Raw genomic sequence first — 17,224 nt, 5'->3', positions numbered from 1 at the left:
TATTAGTTAGAATTGCCTTTGAATCTGAAACCTAACTGTGATTTGAGTGGAAATCTCCAAACCTAATGTATATCTAAATTGTATCTAAATGTATATCTTAATTGTTCAGTTAAGTGCAAACAGCACTTAATTGAACGTCTCTATGCAGACACCATGCTGTGGTGCAGCACCACTAAAGCCAATGGAGTTTCATCCTGCTATGCTAGAGGTGAATTGGCAAAATGAGTTTAAATAAGAATAGCGCTCTGAATAATAATAGAGATCTGAAAGGAAACATAAAAATGTTAAATTACTGTATCAAGGAATTATGCATCTACGTACATACCTACATGACATGATAAATTATGTTAGGAAAAATACATTGTTTGGGACAGTTGTGAAATTCAAGAAAAAATGTTGAGGTACAGTCTCACAGTGAAAATCTAATCTTTTTCCCTACACTTTTCTTTCTTTTAGTAATGTGTATATTACATGATTATTGATACTATGAGTTACACCTATCTGTTCAATACCAAATCTTGTCCGCAGTTGGTGCGTGAAAGCTCCTAGTGAAATCATCAACAGTGAAGGGTGTCAGAATTCGTCCCTAAATACATTAGGTTTTTAATGTATGTTAAAGGGATTTTCCTGATTATTATTTCCTTCAAATAATGTAGTAATAGGTAGAATTTGTTCTCTTAGCTAATAGGAAAGCACAGCCCACCAACCCAATGCTATATGGTATTTTTCCTTTCAGCAAATAATTAGGAACTTTTATCATACTCCTAAGTAGCATACTCCTAACCAGCTGCCAATGGTGGGTTGGTAGCCAATGGTGGGTTGGATCTCTGCCACACTGGATGCTGGTCTCTGAAGGGCTGGAACTGCCTGACCCATGCCTGACCCGTGCTCAGCAGTTCAAAGACTCCCTTTGTGGGGAAAGGCAGTTAATCAGAGACTCCCTGGGCTGTTCTGCCTCACTCAGCTCCCAAACACAAAGCTGAAGCAAAAAAATAATCAGGCTGTCCCCTCCCACTGAGGTTCTGAGCCACTCTGGTTCATCATTGGCCCAGCAAACTGCTTGTCCATATTGTGCAATGCAGAAGTCTCGCTATTGGCTTCAGCAGGAGTCAATTCTACCGTCACCCCTGACTTTAAGCATACTGGGATATTTGAGAGCTCTGGTAGCCATTATTGTGTTGTTCATAGAGTAGGACACCTAGAGGTTCAGTCCAGAGTTCCAGGAGCTGGGAAACTCCAAGTGGAGTTTACCCTGAATAGTGCCTTTCTCTTCAATAAGCTCCACTGAAATCAGTGGGACTTTTCACAGCGTAAGATGTTACTCATTTGGATGAGGGTGACAGAATCCAGCCCTAATTTATTATCATCATTATTATATGTTATTAAAGTTCCTTGTTGCTTCATAATGTTTTCACTTTATCATGTCTGCACATTCTCAATACAGCAAAATGGAAGAAAATGTCTGCTAGTTTTATTGTATTTATTTGCTCCTAATGATCGAAGCATAACACAGATCATAGCATGAAGTTTATATTAAAGAATCCCATAGTATTTCAGCACTGGCAGGCACTAAGGCATTTGTATGGGATAGAGTGAACAATTTCAGCTTGTTCATGTTTGAACTGTGGCACTTATTTGAAGAAATGTAGATCATCTGACAGAGCTAGTCTCCAGCACAATTCAGAGTGTTTGTAAAGTGATGACTGTAAACTAAACTTACAGTTTAATAATTTTGAGCCAGATTCTTCCGCCCCTTACTCATGTTAAAATATAACTTAGTCTGGTGATAGGCCCATCAAAATCAGCATTAACAAAGGTGGCACAATCTGGCCCTCATTATTTTGTTGCTTACCGGGCTCCAGAGCATGGTATTTGACTAGTTTAAGACTCAGGAAATGTTGATTAAATTTTCAGAAATGTTTATAAGCCTGTATTTCATGTATTGTGTGCAGACTTCATTAGTCAGAGCATGGGAATTGTCCACAGCACGTGTTAACGATTGTGTTGAATATTCCTAGCTATCATCACTTACTAAGGGCTAAATGGCCTGTTAGGCAGAGCCCTACATTGTGGATGGTTCAGATCCACACCACCCCAGGAGGAGCATAGGGAAGCATTATGCCTCAGACAGACCCAATGCCTCCTGAAGCTCCCCGGCTGCACTGTAGAGGGAGTAATTTGCCCTTTAAAGGGCACAGTTTACTTCCTCCTGTGTGGCTGGCTAGCCAGCCAGGTGTACTGACCAGGTGGCCTGAGAGCAAGCCCACAACCTTGGAGTCCTTACCCACAACATTTATTTCTCCCCGCTCTGGTCTTCCCCAGCAGTAGTGAGGTAGCAAGGACAAGGTATAGGTCTGCCCCACAACTTTGTACAATCAGTGGATCTGAGACAATCCTCTTCCTCCTCACTTCATGAAAGCAGATGAAGAGTGAGGCAGCCTGCTAGAGCATATTTATACATAGATCTGAGCCTCATTTGTTTCTCTCTCTCACGCAGGATCCATCTCTGAGTCTCGGCTAATGTCACAAACAGGATGTGGCCATTTTTTCCCCCTTCACCCTGATTCCTTTTCACCGCCATAGCCTGGGAGGATAACGTAGCCTAGTCACAGACCTATGTGAAAGTGCTTGATATGAATCTCAGTGTGCAAGCCCTCACTACACCAAGACTGAGATTCACCTCACCCAAATGTGTCCTCAAACTTGCTTCACTCCATTTTAGGCATTGTTCCATGGGCCGTGAATCCTGACCTCACAGCTCTGTGAGCTGTGGCATATTGTACATGTGTGGTATCATCCTCTAGACCAGGAGCCAGAATCCCCTAGACCAGGAAGTCTAGAGAGAGGAGAATTTCAGAGTGATTAGCTACTGGATATTGACCCAATGCATGAATTAATTCGTTAATATTTTATACATACTCCCAGAGCTGTGGGTGGGCACATTTTAAAGAAATCTAAATAACTTTAAATTTTTGCACTATAACCTGCTGTGTTGTCCAGCAATTCTCTTATATTTTGGTGGACTATGTAGCACTATCACTGTTAGTGTTAGAAAAAGCTATGAAAACAACTTGCTGCCAGAAGATGTAGAACAGCACCCATTCATCAAAGTCAGCCTTTTTTTTTAAACTGAATCATCACCAGAATTTATATTCCTGTGTGATAATGGAAAGCCCTTCAGTGACACTGATACCTAATATTTTTATAATGCTGCTAGACTGTGTTTTTTATAGTGTATTTCATGCCTGACTTAACAAAATGCAAAATAGCATGCTTTGAGGGGCACATCACCATGTGCTATAGATTTAGGTACAGCTTTAGCAGGTGAACTTCTTTTCACCTGGAAAAATCATTTAACATACATTTTAACATTTACATTACTCTGCACAAATATCATGCAAATATGGCTTACTTTTATGTAGTGCCTCTGTACTGTAGCTTTTTCTTGGCCAGTTTGTTAGTTGTTTCTTGATAGTTTGTTTCTTGATAGTCCTTAGCAATTTTACTCTGAATAATCAATCCATTAATAGGTCAAATACTGGAGTGTTCATGGAGCCTTGCCAAGAAGAAGCCACCTGCCCTTGATGGGCGGCAAGGCAAAGCCTAAGTGTCTCCTGATGAGAAACCCACTCAAGGGCAACATTAATCACAGATACCCTCCAGGGGCTCTGATTCCTAGTGACTATTTCCCAGCTCTGACTCAGCTGGAGAGACTGCACAGATCCAAGCAGCCAAACAGGATTTTCCTGAACAAAAGCTACAAAGTAGCGCTGTCAGCTTGGGAAATTATGAAGCACAGGATTCTCTTTACTTTCTCCATTCCCTGAAAATCAGGAGATGAAACGAGGAAGAGGAACAAGGGCAGAGCTTACTCCTCCCTCTAAGTTACAAATTTGTGGGTGTGCATGCACAGGTGGCTCCTTAGTGTGTCCCTGTTCTTCATTGCGAGAGCTTCCTGGGTGTTAATGCAGTCACTGGGCTGCAGTAACCTCAAAAAGCACTTTTAATTCAGTTCTGTAAAGAAATGATGAACTAATACAATGGAGACAATTCTGATATTGTTTTCCGAGGTTTACTTTTAACATATACTGAGTAAATAATATGTACCTTACATTTGTGCACTGTAAAGTAAAAGCACAAATGTATAATGTTAGTACAAAACTTCACATCACTCAACATTCAGATGGGGAATATACCCATTGAAATGCCTGCCATACTGGTGGGGATAATAAAAAGCTGTATACTATAGACCATCGGTTCCCAAACTGGGGGCGCACCTCCCGGGGGGGGGGGCATGAAGAAATTCCAAGGGGGACGCTTGGCGGTGAAAGTTTCATAACGAAATTTTTTTTTATCAGCATAAATTTTTTATTTATTTATTTAATAGACCAACAGACAATACATTAAACATATTCTGTATACATAATAATAACTATTCATAAAATTGTCCAATTACAGGCCTATATTATTTAATTACAATAAAGTATTAACAATCTTTTTGTTTTTGATTGTGAATATAAGTAGACAAGAATAAAGGTATAACATAAAGTACAATAATAATAAAAATACAACTATAAATAAAAGTATATCACTGCAATGTTTTCAAATTTCATACCAGGAAATGTGAATATATATTTATTTATTTTTTGCCTTTCGACGTGTAGGAGTGCCATTTCTGTTGGTGGGGAGGCCGAAGAACGATGTAGAAAGCGATGGAACTTTTTAAAACTTCCTAGCTCGCTCACGAGAGTGTTCGAGACTGTTCTATCGTGGGAGTGGTTACCTCCACCACTCACCGTGCAAGACCGGCTACTTGCCAGACTGGCGATGGGGTGTCTATATAGGGCATCACGCGTCCGTACGTAATAGTAGTAGTAAATAAACGTTCACAATAACTCAAATTAACTTGCATCCATTAATATTAACGAATCAGGAAAATTATTTTTATAGATTGTTTTTATTAATATATTATGGCCGCGATTAAGAAAAGGAAGTACGATGAAGACTATATTAAATATGGTTTCACCGTCGTGGAAAAAAATGAGATCGATCTTTCTCAATGCATAGTATGCCACGCAGTTCTCAGCAATGATGCCTTGAGACCTAGTTGTCTTGAGCGACACTTGACAAAGAACCACAGCACTTTGAAAGACAAACCAAAAGAGTTTTTTGCTGCTAAACTTCAAAATTTAAAACGCATGAAGCTGGACACTGCTGGAGCTTTTCATCAAGCGTCATCCAAAATGTAGAAGCATCTTATGAACTGTCATTGCTCATGGCTAAAGCCAAGAAAGCGCACATAATAGGAGAAACTTTTGTAAAGCCTTGCTTGTTGAAAGCAGCTGATACTGTGTTTGGTGCCGAAAGCAAGAAAAAATATCGGAAATTTCGCTTTCTGACAATTCCGTGAAACGTTGCATCAATGACATGGTGAAAGATCTAAAACTTCAAGTTGTGGAGGCAGTGAAAGCTTCTCCTTTTTTCGCAATTCAGTGCGATGATATCACTGATGTAGCACAATGCTGTCAGTTGCTCGCCTACGTTCGATTCATTAACGATGGAACTGTTAAAGAAACACTGCTTTTTTCAAAGGAATTGATGACCACATCAAAGGCTTCTGATGTTATGAAAATGGTTTCTGACTTTTTTGAAGAAAATGGACTTTCATGGGAAAAACTGGTTGGTGTATGCACAGACAGTGCTCCAGCGATGCTTGGCTCTCGCTCTGGATTTGTGACATTGGTGAAACAAAAAAATCCAGCTGTAACCACGACTCACTTCATCATACACAGACCAACACTGGTTGCTAAAACCCTTCCAGATGACCAACGTGACTCATAGAATTTGGCCATCAAAGTTGTCAATTTTGTGAAGAACAGCACTTTAAATACGAGACTTTTTGCAGCTCTTTGCGCGGATTTGGGAGCGGATCATAAAATTCTTTTGTTTCACATGGAGGTATGATGGCTTTCCAAAGGGAACATGCTTTCAAGATTATTCGAACTGAAAAACGAAGTGGACATTTTCCTCAAGCAACAGAAAAAAGAAGAGTTATATCATGCATTTATGGACCAAACATTTCAACTTTCACTGGCATACCTCATGGACATTTTTGAATATTTGAACAGTCTCAATTTGAAGCTGCAAGGAAACAACGCTGCAAACATTATAGCGCACCATGATGCCATCAAAGCATTTACAGAAAAAATCAAGCTTTGGAAATGTCGAATGCAAGCTCAGACGCCTAACTTTTCGTCTTTTCCAACATTTTAATCACTCGCTGAAAATGAAGGTTTCCAAGAACTTTGTAAAGAGGATGCGAAGAACAAAATTGTGTTTCATCTGGACTGCCTTGCTGATTAATTCATCCGCTATTTTCCAGACAACTTTTCTGGCAGCACCCGTTCATAAATTAGCATGTAATCCGTTCAACGTTGATGTCGATTCATTGCCAGAAGTATTGCAAGAACAAGCACTCGAAATGAAATACGATTCAAGTTCGAAAGATATTTTTGAAAAATTAAGCCTGGAGGAATTTTGGATAAAATATTTCCCAATTTACCCAAAAGTTAGAGAAGAAGCTCTATGTATTATTCTTCCATTTTCATTGATGTACCTCTGTGAAAAAAGCTTTTCAAGTTTAGTCATAATAAAAACGAAACAAAGGAATCGACTGGATGTCAAAAATGATTTGCTTTGCGCCCTTTCATCCTCAAACCTAGGATTTCCCAACTCGTGAAAAGCAACAAAGAGTCCTGTGGCACCTTCTAGACTAACAGATGTATAAGGTGCCACAGGACTCTGTTGCTTTTTACAGATCCAGACTAACACAGCTACCCCTCTGATACCCAACTCGTGAAGAAAATGCATCATCATCCTTCACATTAAATTTGTTTTGTTTATGCTATTTCTTATTTTAAATTACATTTTTATTAAATTTTTGTGCCAAGAAAAACTATTTGTGCTTATTTTTAATTTTTAATAAAAAATGTTGTACCAAGTTTTTGTGTTTATTTTTAATTTTATATCACGAATTTAATTTGTTAAAAGGGGGGTTGGATGATGGTAATGGAGAGGTGGCGGGCGTGAGGGTTTCTCAAAAATTAAAAAGGGGGCGTGATGCCGAAAAGTTTGGGAACCAATGCTATAGACTATCTTGGTTCTTTTGGGTGTATTCTGTCATTTGCCTTTGTTGCCACTATTATCCAAGCATAGATTTTTACAATTATATTATACTTGTGAGTATAGTTAGCAGAGGAGATGATCTACAATTAATACCACTTCTTCTGCATAGAGTGTAAAACAGAGACTGAGTAATATAACTTGTAGGAAATTTTAGTTTACCTTTGTTTTGTTTTGTTTTAACACCAGTATTGTAGATGTGCAAGTAAGACCACTTCAATTGCCCAAATTATTAATGGTGTACTTGGTGAAAAGAGTTGCATCCAAACTTGCCAGTGATGAGTTTGGCCCTCTTTTTCAACATCCCTATTGTAAAACTCTGTGGCAGGAAAAAGGCCACTACCTAGGCCTGACCGTAACGGTTTAATGCCGTGGCCAATTACTTCTGACCTATTAGCGGGAGCCGTGGAAACATAAAGGACTGCCTGGGAGCTAGCAGGGAGGGGCCCAGCTGGAGCTATGCCCACAGGTCTGTATGATGAGACTCTTGGTTGTAGTGCTGTCTTTGTTTTGCTACTGTTATTTTTGTTTGAACTCCTTGTAAGTCCTCATAAAGGTGGCCCTAGAAAGAAGGGACTGTGATAATCAGGGTCCAGATAGCTTGGGGGAGAATAGGGGGCCTGAACACCAAAGAATAAGCAATTGGAGAATAAATAACTGGTTGTATATGATATTACTGTGTTATAAAAGTGTATCAAATAAGGTATTTTATGAAAGCTGGTGACACACTGGTGATTAATATCATTGTGAAATGTTATGTATTATCACTATATGAGGAGTTATGGATAGTCATTGATATTATGCTTTAAAGTCTGTGACCAAACAAAGAGAGAAACGGGTTTTCTCCCAGACAGGAGGGAAGGTAGCCATCTACCTGTCTCCAATGTAAATTTAGCATTATGGAAGCAAAACAATAGAAGGCCCATTTACAGAGAAATCCACAGGGGGATGGGAAATCAATAGGAAGGGAAGAACAGCTGGAGGTCATCCTGACTCTGGGGACAAAACAATAAGTATGGAATGGGGAACACAGCTGCTCAGATGGTAGGGGCACGATACCTACCCTGGTAATACTGAGAGCATAATGTAGTAAAATCTAATTCCATTAGCAAGTTAGAGGTATTAAGAAAAGAGATGTGTCATTTGATTTGTAAGAATCTACAAATCATAATTCCAGTGGTGTTACCCTCTGTGGCTTGGCAGGAGGGACTCACTGCTCCCCCCCAGGTCCTCCGGTTGGCAGGCATTTTGATAATACTATTTTGTCAGAAATTGATCACGTTGGGTATCATTCAAAAGCCCTTTCTCCATGAAAACAATGGTACCTAACATAACAAACCTAGAACAATTATATGAAAATTGTTTAAGAAACACACAATTGTTTGTTTAAAATGTTTAAAAATCAACTTTTTTAAAATTATACTTTACCAAAGGGATGCATAGCCTACATAAAAAAGACATTGATCTTTGGTAATCCTAGGGAAGTTAGCCCGGACATATAGGACTGAAAATATGTATCAAGACATCATCAGTGTTGTATCCATCTATGGCACCACTACTACACACGCTGTCACAGTGATCCTCGTCCATGTCTATTTTTCTTGATTGGAGCCCGTAGATTGACGGTGCCTTGGATAATTCTTTGAGTTTTGAGGATTTCATATAAGTTATGACCCAACATATCCATTCGACTGACATCTTTAGCTATCTTACCACTGAAGACTGCTTTTGTCATGATATCAATGAGCTCTGATCCATCATATTCAAATGGGTTACCAGTGAATGTAAACTCATCCTGTAGCATTAAAATTGCCCCTCCTTGGCATTTAATAACACCTAATGAATCTAGGTGGTGCCTTATTACTTCTGGGGACATCATCTCAGCCATGCTTAATGTTTCATTCAAAATTCTATGGAGTTCTGGGGTTATCAGGAAAAACTGGGAGAGAGGATTTGGATATTGTGTTGTGCCCACCAAAACCCCAGCAATTTTCATTTATCTGTTTTCATGTCATAGGGCTTTGTCAAAACCAAATGCACAGAATGGAACTGGTAACCTTTTAACAGCCCAATATCCTTTCTGAAATTCCTCCAATATTTCCTTTCTACAGACTTTTCTACACCTCTTATGCCAGTGAAGTACCAGGCAATCATTGCAGAATAGCTGGTTACATCTCAAGCACAAAAGTATTTCTTAAAACCTTCCAGTTCTGTGAGGTTCAAATCCCAATTAGCAGTCCCAACAGATCTCCTGAAATGGTGGATTATGCTATGTCCTGGGTGTCTACATCATTTTCGGATACGTCTTTCCTCTCTTCAGCTGAAGCTGTGCTCAATGCCTTTTTTGCGGCTGGTGTATATCACACATTTGCACAATAACCAGCTGAGGTCAAGGTTAGTGAATGTAGAAAGATCTACTATAGTCTATTTGATTGCTGCTTCATTGAAAACTGGATTTCTTGGCTTCAGAATTTTTAGACCTTTGTGGGAAAGTGAGTGAGTCATGAAGTCAGGAAGCTTCTTCAAGGAATGGTTCTTTGCTAGTCCAGACAGCACTTGAGGTTCGGACTGGTCCCCCTTAGTATTCTCCTGATAGCTGACCATAACAGTAGCATGAAGGGTACCTTTGCCATCTGCTGTATCTTCTAAGATATCTAAGTTATCAGCAGCACAAAATATAAACCTACCCTTGACAAGGTCTGGAGGAATGTACAACCCTTCATGCAGTGCCACGTAGTGAATAACCTTTTTTTGTAATTTCAGTCTCCAGGCAAAGTACTTTGTCATCATAGTCAATGGAGAAGCCAATGCTGTACATCAGCTGCATGAGGAATTTGCTTTGGGTTTTGGAATGAATTGTTAAACTAACAGCCACTTAGAGAAATTACACGTACAGTGCACATTTGTTGTGTGTGTGTTGGAAGCCTGCCTTTCACTCAAGCACTCATACATGAGGCTTTGTGATAAAGTGGTATCCTTGTGCTCCCCTTCCTTTCTGTCGTACTTGCCAGTGCTGAGGTCACTGCAATCACCAATACACCACGTAGGGAAGAAGTACAGGTCCTTTTCAGGTTTGGCGTCAGCTATGGAACCCTGAACCTCCCACATACTGCAGGACAAAATGCTTTTTCATAAAAATGTAACTGCTGCAAACAGTGTCTTCATATTACTGTTGACATCAGCACATTTTTCTGCTTTTGATGGTGACACATCTTTTTCAGCTTTAAAAGATATGTGCTATGGTTGATTTCTGCAAATAGGATTGCTAAAAAGTATGTCTCTATCCCACAGTTCATCTTCAATAAGTACTTTAAGAGCCTTTCTGTAGGGACTGGGGTGTGGACAGTCATGCCAAATAGTTAGTCAGGTGCCTGGAACCAGAGTCAGGGTTAGGGCTGGGGTCAGAGTCAGATGCCAAGCTGAAGGTCAAAGATAGAGTCTGGTGCCAAGTCAGGAGTCAAAGCCAGAGTCAGCGGTACAGCAGGGGCTTGGAGTGAGGCAGGAAAGCAGAAACCAGGAACAGATTGGGGTCTGGAATAAGGAGGACAGGAACAGGCATGGCTCAGGAGTCAGGCAGGTAGGCAGGGTCTGTAGTAACAGCCAGCCAAAGATTCATCTAGTTGCTTGGGCAACTTCCTGTGCCTCTTTCTGGTTTAATAGAGCATCCCAGCAAATTGGTGGAGCTGGACTTTCCCCCCAGTCAGGAGCTTTGTGGCCAGGGGGCCTTTGCAAGCTAGAGCTTCACTGGCCCCCTACTGCACTAGTTCAGGGAACTGCTAGGAGGCAGCAGTGGTCTGAGCCTGGCCTGGGTTTGAGGATCATGATCCCTCACATTTTGTTCCTCTTCAATTCCATTCAAAGAAGCTATTTCTCTGTACTTAGCCTCTACATCAGCCAATGTCACTGCTTTCTATCCATTAGAGCCTATCAACTTTGTAGGACCACTTATATCTTTTGAGTGCATTATGCAGGATTCTGTATCGTAACTTGTTCTGAGGTGTATTTCTAAAATCACAGCAGTGTCTTACATGAAAAGAAGTGTTACAAACGAGAAAAATCCATCTGGTCCCCACTATAATTGAACATTTTTCATTGCTTTCAACATCACCTTCCAGTTCTTTACTATACTCCCCAATTCTCTCCTTCCCCAGAAACCAGAGTACCAGTAGGTATCTCTTGAACTGTGCTTTAGCTGCCTTCCCTGCAGATTTTTTCACATTATTCTTGTTTAACAGTTCAGCTCAGGTTCTGTAGTTTTCTCCTTTTAGTTCACATTGACTATTGGGTGAACACTTCCCCATTGGGAAAATATTATCTGTCACTTTTACCAATCCCTTTTATAATCTAAAAAAGGTTTTCCTGGATTACCACAAAATATCTTTTTAAGTAAGAACAAGCCTCAAGTCCTAGCCTTTCCACATATTTAATATTTTTGAAATCACGTGTTAGTGTTTTATTGTATTCTACCTAGTAATTCTGCCCTGCTCTCCACAGTAATGCAGGGTAACTTCTATTAGCTTTCATATGTTGCAATCTGTGAATTATTAGCAGATTAAAATTAGTCAATACAGTAACTCAGATCTAGTTACATTTTATTTAAAGGAATAGTAATTATTATATCCTATTGGGCATTCTTTGAGCAATACTCATCTGGGTTAGTCTATGTGATCAATATAAGTATCTAGTGCTCTTTCAAGTAAAGTTGCAAATGCACTTACCTGGCAATTAGTCACTGATTCTTAAGGTATGTCTACACTTGCAGAGTTTTTGCTCTGTAAATTTCACCAGTGATAGGGAACCAGTAAAAGTAAAGCACTAGTTTGTGTACTCACTTAATTCCTCGGGCATCAGAGAGTGTTTACATTAGCAGCACTTCCACTGGGGATGAGAGCAGCACTCTAGGGCAGCTATCCCACAGTGCAGGTCTCTCCAGTTTGATGATGGGTCTTGTGGGAAGGGGCGTGTGTGATTGTGGGGCAACCTGGGTCCCTGCACAGCCTAATCTCCCCAAACACGGACAAGCTCCAGTAGCTCAGCATTGCTCCAAGCAGGGGATCCTTTGCTCCGTGGAGCAGGCATTGTCACCTGGCCAGATAAGTGAGCACTTGCCAAGAAAATAGGAAGGGGAGTTTCAAAGTTCCCCGGGCTTTACAGGGGGTTGGGTGGATGTCTGTTTACCTGGCAACAGAGCAGCAGAGCTGCTGGCTAGAGTGGTCACCTAGGCACTTTGGGGTATCCTCAGGAGGCTAAAACCTGTGTAAACAGGAAGAAAGTGTCATCACCTGCCAGGGCTGGTGCAAGGCAAGTTTCGCCCTAGGCGAAACTTCCACCTTGCCCCCCCCCCAGCCCTGCGGCAGCTCCCTGCACCCCCCCCCCCCCGCCCTGAGGCGTCCCCACCCCAGCTCACCTCTGCTCCACCTCCTCCCCGAGCACGCCGCCCCCGCTCTAATTATCCCCCCTCCCAGGCTTGTGGTGCCAAACAGCTGATTGGCGCCGCAAGCCTGGGAGGCGGGAGAAGTGGAGCAGCGATGGCGTGCTCGGGGAGGGGGCGTAGCAGAGGTGAGCTGGGGTGGGGAGCCCTGCGGCAGCTCACCCCCCCCGCCCTGAGGCACCTCCGCGGCAGCTCCCCACCCCCCCGGCCCGGGGAGCAGTGCGGCACCTCCCCACCCCAGCTCACCTCTGCTCCGCCTCCTCCCCGAGCACGCTGCCCCCGCTCTAATTCTCCTGATTGGTGCTGCAAGCCTGGGAGGTGGGAGAAGTGGAGCGCCGACCGTGCGCTCGGGGAGGAATGCTGTAAAAAAAAATGCTGTATTTATTTTGGGATATATGAATTCAGGTAAGCTCTTTGTGTGCCCCATGACATCCTTCCTGCTACCCATCCATAAGCAAAATTACAGTGTAATGTAGTACAATTCTCAGCAGCACTTAAATTCAATTAATGTTTTTTTAAAATGCCTGCACGTAAATCTGAATCAATTTTTTTTATGATGCACAAACCAAGGTTATCAGTTGTCCTCCTTTCCTCTAGCCAAATGATTTAATCCACAGCTGTCTCATTGCAGTTTATTATTATTATTATTATAAATATACAAGAACTTTGACACAAATTGTTTAGTTCTGTGGTATTATGCAATATTGTTGGATTTACAATTACCCCAAAATGCAAAATTAGTTGGATCACGGTTGTTGAAGACTTCCCGGGGGTGGGCAGGGGAATATTGTGCTATCCTGCAAGCAATAAAAATATATTTTATACCAGTGTTTCCCAGACTTCTGAAAGCTGAGCCTCCCCCTTCATGAAAATGAAACCAATTGTGCCTCTTGCAACCCTTCCATCTTCTAAAGGCCTATCCTTCATAACCTATATGTCTTTTGCACCCTGATTCTGGCTATTCATTCCTGCTCAGCACTTTGGAAAATGCTGTTGTAGATCATAACTTGATACTTTCTCTCCTTTCTTACATGCTTTGATGAGCAGTGAAACAGTTAACAATGTTTACCTTTTAAACTATTGCTCTTTATATCTGAGTTAGTACCCATTGATATGAATGGTGCAGTTTATACCTCAAAGCTATAGCTTCAGGCTCTTTGCAAGAAGATATCTTTGCATCTGTTGCTCTCAGATAATAGTTAGAAGGTTTTCTTCACAACCATAGCAATTAAAGATTTTGTTTTTTAAAGAATAGAGATAAAAGAAAAGCGGAGTTTCTGGAGAAGAATTGAGTCTGTCCACACCTCGATCATTAACTATTTTGGGGGGAGGGGCATTCCACAACTCATATGCTGCTGCTTTAAAGCATTGTTGTCTTCACATTTTCTTAAGTTTATTATATCTCCGAGAATTTAACAAGGTTGCTTGACTGCTCTCATTTGCTGCATGGAGTTTGGAAACTCTGATTTGCTGGCAAATGGTGTGAAAACAGAAAGAACTGGGACATCCTGAACATTGGTTGAAACCGCTCATATGCATTATGTACATTCCTTTATTACATGATCACATACTAATTTTTCCACAGGAAACTTGCCTAATTTAGTGCACAGAGTGGATGTACAAGGGGGTAGAATTAAGGTTACACAGACAAACGTAAATCTGGCATTTCCTAACTTTTAAGTGCTTTACTTTGTAACCTAAATAACTTTCTTTTAATGTAATATTTATGAATAATAATAATAATAATAATAATAGCAGAATCTTTACAAGTTCATAATGAACCTCACATGTACCTGTTTAAGGTTCATGAACAATGAATCTTTCCAGTGTGTTGCAATTACCGAAATACCTGTGCTAACTGATAATATTTACGCTAATGCACTGAAAATTTAACGTCCAGTAATGATAATTATGAAGTGTATAGGAACATTCAGCTAGTAAGATTACTGAATTGACTTAAAAAATCCTCAGACTATAATATTAGATTTAATATCTAATTACATATTAAATTAAATTAAATCTTAGTCTGTTGAGAAAAACAAGGGAAAACTATGTGCTTTGTACTCATAATACCTAGTATCAATATAGGTTCCAGTGCAGTACTGGTTTCTGTTCTTAAGCTTTAGGTATAATTTAATTGTACTTGCAGAAGGAGGGGTAGAAAAAGAAATGGAACACTACTTTATTATAATGAGTGTTGGTTCATATTGCAAAGCGGCTTCTATGGCAACACCCTGTTTTCTCATGCTCAGAGCTTTCTGAATTTCCATTCTTGGGTTCCGTCTGAATATATTTTTTGTTGGAAAATTGGAGTAAAATCCCTGGCAGAGTGGTGAAAATTCACTTCTCCCAGTGTTTAAAAACAAAAAATATTCTAAACAGATTTTTTTAAAATAAAGCACAGATGGCAGATGTGTGAAACTTGGCATGAACTTAGCCATTGTAATTGAGAATTAGTTTGGGGAGTTGAGAAAGAACTCTGGAGCAATTAAAAATTCACTTCTGAGCATGGCCAGAAGATATCTGCTCAGATTTTTACAGAGATTAACGAAGACCCACCCATTTATTACATCACTGCACAATCCCCCAGCCGGGTTTCCTACTTTCAGGCTGTTTCAACATTTTGCATAAGGTTGTAAATGTTTCATTGAATTACGCAAAAAACTCTAGATAAAAACCTCAATGTCAGGGACAGGAGAAAATTACAGTCTTAAAAATATGACAGATGAAGTCACTTTGGGGGATCTGGCAATTTTTGTTGATGCTACAATAGTCTCAGCATTCTTTAAAAAAATCTATTCTAGCACCCTAGAAATACCGTCCAGAGTGACAGAATAAATGGTCTGTAAATGGACCCTATATATTGCTTGGCAACGTGGAAAAAAGAAGAAGTCATCAAAGTGTTCTCTTTTTCTCCTGTTGTTTACATTGAAATAGATGGACATTTATATTTCAGTGGGAATTTTGAATGTATTCAACTCAAAAATTCAAGCATATTTGCCACAATGCACAATTCTTTTATGCATGGAGCACGTTCAGTGTTCAACTTCCCACCATAAAAAAGAAAGCCAGCCATGTTTGTAACCTTCTGTCATACAATTAAGACCACTTTTGTAAGCTCAGTAATGCGGATGACTTTGTGATGTATTGTTTTGTCTCTTACGTTTAATCTCTTTGCTTTCACTTTCAGGAGTTGGAATTTTCCAATCTATTTGCAGTCCTTCACTGCATCCACTCATTCTTCGCGGCCAAAGTGGCTTGTTTGGACCCATTGTATGTAGGCAGTCAAGCCGCCACATCTGCTGTTGCCACAACTTCTGGTACTGGCAAATTAAAGTATACTACTTGACATCTTGCATTTCACCACTGCCACTTACCAACAGTACATAACAATGTATAAATATTCATCAAATTTAGACCTTTGGGGAACTGCGAACATGGAAACCAATCCAAGAGGCAAGCCATGCTGCAGTTTCAGCAGAAAAATGGTCACATGGGATCATACATTCATCTCTGTTCTGCAACTCCAGTAAATAATCCTAGCTGAAACCCTGGAATAGGATGGATATGCTTTTAGTATGATCTATTTGTACTTATATAGTGCTTTAAACAACACTGGAAGCAAAAGGGAAAAAATGACACAGTGAAGCACTTAAGTATTTAATAAAATTTTCAGCTGTCTGTAATAATACACAACTAGAATTGTCATTTACTTGTTTTCAGATGTTTTTATATGACAACATACAAAGCTCTGAGTATAAACGTAGGGCAATATCATAATAGTGTAAATGATACAACAGCAAGCAAGAGGCATATCGTTTATGACAACAAGGAGATAAGCATGAAAGGGCATTTGTGTATCTCCTCAAAGAAGAAAGCACTTTAAACACTCTTGTAAATTCATACTGTTTTCCTATATGGAAACATGCTATTGTTGTTTATTTTGTTGTCATTCTGTTCTAATAGTAATGATAAAGTTATAGCCATATTGGTCTAGCACATAAAGACAAATATAGTGGAGAAACTTTTACAGACACAGGAGCCTCTTCAAGTCAAAATAGGTGGGATATGAATTTGATTTCAATTATAAATTAAGTACAAGTTAGTGACAAGTTGCTTTGTTCATTCTCCTGTTTTAAAGCGAAGGAGGTCATGTAATCGAACAGTATTTGTACACAAAACCTGAGTTTTGAATTTTGTTTCAGATGTACATCTAGCACATTGTTTCAGTATGTAATGTTGATTTCATATCACAAGCAAGGAGGCAAGAACTCTGTTCCACTCAGGCTCTTAATAAAACAGACACTAGCAGTAACACTAGAAAAATGATTCCACACCTTGAATTCTTCTTACCAATTAAATGATATTATTCCTTTTTATTTATGTACTTATTTAGTTTAAGATGGGAACAAATTAAATAAACTGCAAAGCTAGAATAAGTGACATAATACACAATAGCTTTCTGTATTTAAAATATGACGTAATCCAGGACTACATATTGTACATATTATTCTAAGAGCCTCATTTCATGATGAATGTAAAGCTCAAGGAGTAAATTTGGAACTACTCTCCATGCATCCAAAGATACATTACTTGAATACCATTTTTGCA

General features: G+C 39.8%; 1 protein-coding gene and 1 pseudogene across 1 annotated transcript in view; both read left to right on the top strand.

The window, feature by feature from the left end:
- Positions 1-16,146, top strand: part of SNTG1 (syntrophin gamma 1) — a 260,892-nt gene extending 244,746 nt beyond the window's left edge. The window contains exons 17-18 of the mRNA XM_065398308.1: positions 15,804-15,933; positions 16,031-16,146. Of these exons, the coding sequence (XP_065254380.1) occupies positions 15,804-15,933; positions 16,031-16,146 (246 nt within the window). The remainder of the gene's footprint in view (positions 1-15,803; positions 15,934-16,030) is intronic.
- Positions 4,971-6,739, top strand: LOC135875059 (protein FAM200C-like; annotated as a pseudogene).
- Positions 16,147-17,224: the final 1,078 nt, after the last annotated feature.

The sequence above is a fragment of the Emys orbicularis genome, chromosome 2 (genome assembly GCF_028017835.1).
Source record: "Emys orbicularis isolate rEmyOrb1 chromosome 2, rEmyOrb1.hap1, whole genome shotgun sequence".
Taxonomy (NCBI): domain Eukaryota; kingdom Metazoa; phylum Chordata; order Testudines; family Emydidae; genus Emys; species Emys orbicularis.
The sequence above is the reverse complement of the archived record's forward strand: the minus strand, read 5'-3'. Positions and strand labels throughout refer to the sequence as shown.